Raw genomic sequence first — 5,169 nt, forward strand, 5'->3', positions numbered from 1 at the left:
ATTTATTGCTAGTTTACAACCTTGCCATGTTAAGCAAGGCTATCTTTATCTTTCAAATAAAAAGAAAATAAATAAAATAGAAATAAAGAACAATTAAATATTAAGCTAATTCATTCTTAAACTTTCAAAGAAAAAAAAAAGCTCCAAAAGCAGAGGCAAAAATCGTCATTTCTTGACTGGTTGCCAACCAAAACCAAACAAGAAGAAATTTGTATGTTAAGAAGTTCGTATTTCTATTTTAAAACTTCTTTCTTGCTTTAGACCCCCTCCCCCCCCCCCCCCCCCTTCGTTATTCCTGACTCAGATCTTCCTTCAATCACCGGGCGCGGGCGGGCCTGCGCATGCGCACTGAGTGCCACTGATCGCTATTATGCAAATTAACCAGCGCCGCCAAACGCAAACCGCCAATCTAATTTGAATTTGAAAGAGCCATCTTCGCCGCGCCGTTAATTTGCACCGCACTTTTATCGAGTGCTAGTGCGATAAAGAAGGGTAAAGAAGGCCGTTTTAATAATAATTCAACCACTGAAATCACACGGACCAGATTTGGACAATGACTTGAAAGCTAAGACATTCGCAGTAGGCTCTACAGGTAAGTTAACAATTTTCTATGATTTTCTTTTCGTAGTTTGTTAAATGGCGCGGCTCGCAGCTAGCTGCGGGGCTAGCTGTAACGTTAGAGTTCGTCAGGACATCCTGTTACTGCCCCTCAGCGCTGCCTGCCGGCCGCGACTAGCCGGGCGTGGATGTGTGGCTGCCATGCCGGTGCAAGTCTGCGCACATACATCATATTGACCTTACGATTTGTGTTAAGAATTAACATGAATTTCTTTTTATTTCACAAAATCTTTCAGTTGATATTGTTCCATATATTGTTATAAGTAAATGAGAGAGATATGTGATCGAATGTGAAACTGATTTTCTTTGTCTTGGAAAAAATCTGAGACTCAGCCAGTTATGATTTTCAATTTCAGATTTAACATTATGATAGTGGCCAGCGCCTCGTGTCTGCGCACCAATCACTTTACACACGATTTGAGGATTTTGATGAGATTTTGAAATGCCGAAAATCGAAATTCATTATTTTTTCCACCATTTTAAGAGTCTGATTTTTTCATGAATAGCTGTTTATCACTTTTTGACTGTGTATTTCAGGAGAGAGGGAGACCCAAAACCACCTGGAGTCATGCATACTGAGCCTCGAGGAGGAGATGAAGTCAGTGAACATGACCTGGGGTACCGGTAGTTTCCAGAAGAAGGCCCAGCTCAGAACCGCCAGGACTCAGGAGTGGAGATCCGAATACTTCGTTGCTGCCCTCCATATGAGGAGGCTGTAAGTTAGGTAATTCAGATGTCAAGTTTTCTTTTGGGGTCTTTGTGTATCTTCTATTATGAGAATTATGGAAAAGAGATGGTGATTTAATGGTTTTAAAGATGTAAAATATGAAATTCTAGCACTTTTTTTAGGCCTAATATGAGTTCGGACACCCTACTTATAATTTTTTTTTGAGGAGCGCGATATTTTTGTACATGACCCAAGCCTAGTTTCACCACAGATTAATTAATAGCTACACAGCTGTTGCATTTACAATTTTAATAACAATCTACAACAATTGAGCATTTTATAAAATTGAGTGTGTCTAGGAAAGCAAATTCGGAGGCATAAGGAGAGCCATTTATTGAGCTCCATGGAATTATAAACATGAAGGACTGATCTCTGCGACATCGATTTCAGAAGTATTCCCAAGACCAAGTGAACTTACTCATTTTTTAAATAAATATGATGATGTGCTGTTTATCATTATAGTTGAATCATTGATTCACGATCCCATGTATTTTTCTTAATGTGCAAATGGAATTTTACAACACTCTGTAGTAACCCTTGCCCGCCTTAGGCAACTTGCCTTAGGTGTAGACATGTATTGCTATTCACTGTAATATAGACGTATTTTTATTCACTGTTCACTGTACTGATTATTTTTCTCTCCATTGTTTTAAAAAAAATTATTCAGATACATCGCATCTACCAGCAAAGAACGTGTGCCAGTACAGGGAAGGAATGTACCTGTCGCACGTGAACTCTTCAGAGGCAGTGAGGACAACAAGATCTGCAAGCAAGTGATCCTTTTTGTAAGAAAATTTCCAATTTGTACATTTCACAATTAATTTTTTTTAAAGCCTTTGTACACATTTAGAGTATCAAGGCTTAATACAAAATGTAAAAATTAAATGTTTGCCCAAAAATCATTATGGGAAAGGTGGATTTCCGAGGAAAAATCAAATCTATCTTTGTTTACACAGTTGTACGAGCAACCTTATAGGAGGCTTGTCTAGGCTCCGTGATGAAAATACAATGTAAAAATTGATTCACAATCCCATGTATTTTTCTTAAAGTGCAAATGGAATTTTACAACACTCTGTAGTAACCCTTGCCCGCATTAGGTGTAGACATGTATTGCTATTCACTGTAATATATACGTATTTGTTATTCGCTGTTGTTCACTGTACTGATTATTTTTCTCTCCATTGTTTTTGAAAAAAATTCTTCAGATACATCGCATCTACCAGCAAAGAATGTGTGCCAGTAGAGGAAAGGAATGTACCTGTCACACGTGAACTCTTCAGAGGCAGTGAGGACAAGATCTGCAAGCAAGTGATCCTTTTTGTAAGAAAATTTCCAATTTGTACATTTTACAATTAATTTTTTTTTAAGCCTTTGTACACATTTAGAGTATCAAGGCTTACAAAATGTAAAAATTTAATGTTTGCCCAAAAATCATTATGTGAAAGGTGGATTTCCGAGGGAAATCTATCTTTGTTTACACAGTTGTATGAGCAACCTTATAGGAGGCTTGTCTAGGCTCTGTGATGAAAATACAATGTAAAAATGATAAAATTATCTTCATGGAGTCCTCTAGGCTAGCCAGTGACATGGGCCCATGCCCATCAATTTTAATTCATGCTTTTGCATAACCAAATGGCGTGAATTTGGAACTGGAAGTATAATTTCAGATTGACCTCCGAAATGAAACGTGCACAATTAGTCTGAACTAAAATAAAATTTCCTGAATTTTTTCTTAAATCTGGAGGCTGAAGTATTTTCTTATCTTTGAAATTAAATTGGTTCTCGTTGTTTTTTACCTCTGACTTACCAATATGTGTGGGGGTACCGTAGAAGTAGAATTAAAGGGATGGTCCAGGCTGGAAACATATCTCAATAAATAGAGTAAAATTCACAGAGCAAAATGCTGAAAACTTGATCAAAATTTGATAACTAATTAAGGTTTTGAATTTTAAAGATTTGCATTATTCCGGTGAAATAGTTCTAGGCATGTCTTTATGAATATTCATTAGGTTGGCTGATGATGTCATATCCCAATTGCCCTTTTGTATTTTATTATATGAGATTAGGTTTATTAAGATATTTTTAACCAAGAACTATTGACAATTGGATTGACAACTGATTAGGTGCATTAGTTATTGACGCAACTTATTTCATTACAATGGAGACGCATCATTTACACATGTATGAAAAAATCAAACATTTATGATTTCATCTAGTAACATAAAAAAAAGGAAAGTGGAGATGTGACATCAGCCCACCTAATGAATATTCATGACGAAGTGCATACAACTGTTTTCACAAAATATTGATAAACTTTAAAATTCAATAACTTCTTGTTATCCTATTTTGATGAAATTTTCATCATTTTGCTCTGTGAATTTTACTCAAGTATTATTTAGATGTAAATATTTTCGGCCCGGACCATCCCTTTAATCCTCGGATAAAATTTTGTATTTCATTTTTTTTTTTGCTTTGTCTTGCGTTTTTAAACATGTTCTGGGAACTGCTTTTTGAAAGTTGTCAGCATTAACAAGTTGTCTTTTTCCGACAGTTACCATAGTAACAGTCAGAGGCCAGTGCTTCTCAGCCAATCAAAAGCAATGATTTCACTGAAATAGTCGGCACTGACAATCATGAAATACCCATCAGATGTTAGCAGATAATGTGCAACATAGACTCCTAGATACATATATGCAAACATACATAGTCTAAGTCTTTATTATTAAAATAAATGTATAGGTAAAAGGTCGAGGCAATTTCATCTCTGCGATGTCAATTTCAGAAGTATTCCCAAGACCATGTGAACTTACTATACATGTTGTAATAAAAATGATGATGTGCTGTCTATCATTTATAATTGAATCATTGAAATATGGAACTTAGAGAAGTTTCACTATCCCATGTATTTTCTTTATGTGCAGATATAATTTTACACCACTGAAATTTTGTATTACGGTATTCACTGTACTTATTATTTTTCATTCCATTGGTTTTTTTTTCTAATCTTCAGATACATCGCATCTACCAGCAAAGATCAAGTGCCACTACAGGAAAGGAAGGTACCTGTTTCACGTTTCCTCTTCAGAGCCAGTGAGGGCCCCAAGATCTCAATAAATAATAATTAAAAAAAGACTCCTTTATCATTCCTTTAAAAATAGTACATATTATTTATTGAAGGTAAATGCTTAGATGCATTATATTCAAATTTTGTCTCCAAGCTAGCATGTAAAAATTGGATTGACTACATATTTACTGTGTAAGTTAATGATCTTTGTTGACACATAATACAAGAATTATACACAGCATGTTACAGTTTGTAACATAATTTTCTTTCATTAAATTCCTAGTTTAAATACCATATAGATGTTTTTTGTGACTTTTGTCATTCTCTGATGTTTTTTGGTACAGATTTCAAGAGACTGAGGGATTGATTTACCAGAGCAAGTTTACAGTCCAATCCTGTTATATTGTGCATGTGGAAATTAACAAGGTTTCAATACAATGCTACAAATTTACCTTGATTCATTTCATCAGTCCTATGTGCAAGGATAATTATTTCACTTGTCCATGCACATTGTTATAACAGGAGTGGACATTCAATGTAAAGATAATTGAAGATAATTTATAATTTAAATAACCGCCTGAGAGGGGGGGGGGGTGTTGGTACCAATATTCTAATGTGTGTGTGCGCAAGGAAAACGAAGGAGTGATTATATGAGAAGAGTAAAAGATCGGGAATGTACATATCCACATGATTCATTTTTGTTTATGCTATACATTGCAGGGTGTTTCTAACTGGTACCACTTGACAATTTATGTTTCCA

The 5,169-nt window shown here is 35.4% G+C and overlaps 1 protein-coding gene across 2 annotated transcripts; it reads left to right on the forward strand.

Annotated features, from left to right (window-relative positions):
* The first annotated feature begins 389 nt into the window (after nucleotides 1-389).
* On the forward strand, nucleotides 390-4,707 carry LOC135156335 (uncharacterized). 2 transcript variants are annotated; one of them, XR_010295441.1, is made up of 5 exons: nucleotides 394-592; nucleotides 1,156-1,342; nucleotides 2,013-2,130; nucleotides 2,551-2,665; nucleotides 4,356-4,707. XR_010295441.1 is itself a non-coding variant. In XM_064108447.1 (4 exons), exons 2-4 carry the CDS (start codon nucleotides 1,212-1,214, stop codon nucleotides 4,437-4,439), a joined length of 324 nt encoding a protein of 107 aa, XP_063964517.1. In that variant the 5' UTR covers nucleotides 390-592; nucleotides 1,156-1,211; the 3' UTR covers nucleotides 4,440-4,707. The 2 variants fall into 2 exon arrangements, 1 of the variants encoding a protein (XP_063964517.1); XM_064108447.1 differs by lacking the exon at nucleotides 2,551-2,665 and having other exon boundaries at nucleotides 390-592; nucleotides 1,156-1,333.
* Nucleotides 4,708-5,169: the final 462 nt, after the last annotated feature.

Source organism: Lytechinus pictus, chromosome 2 (genome assembly GCF_037042905.1).
Source record: "Lytechinus pictus isolate F3 Inbred chromosome 2, Lp3.0, whole genome shotgun sequence".
Taxonomy (NCBI): Eukaryota; Metazoa; Echinodermata; class Echinoidea; order Temnopleuroida; family Toxopneustidae; genus Lytechinus; species Lytechinus pictus.

Coding starts and splice junctions, on each gene's coding strand:
- LOC135156335 (XM_064108447.1), top strand. CDS start 1,212: ATGAAGTCAGTGAACATGACCTGGGGTACCGGTAGTTTCCAGAAGAAG. Junction 1,334..2,012: donor GCCCTCCATATGAGGAGGCT/GTAAGTTAGGTA, acceptor AAAATTATTCAG/ATACATCGCATCTACCAGCA. Junction 2,131..4,355: donor GCAAGCAAGTGATCCTTTTT/GTAAGAAAATTT, acceptor TCTAATCTTCAG/ATACATCGCATCTACCAGCA.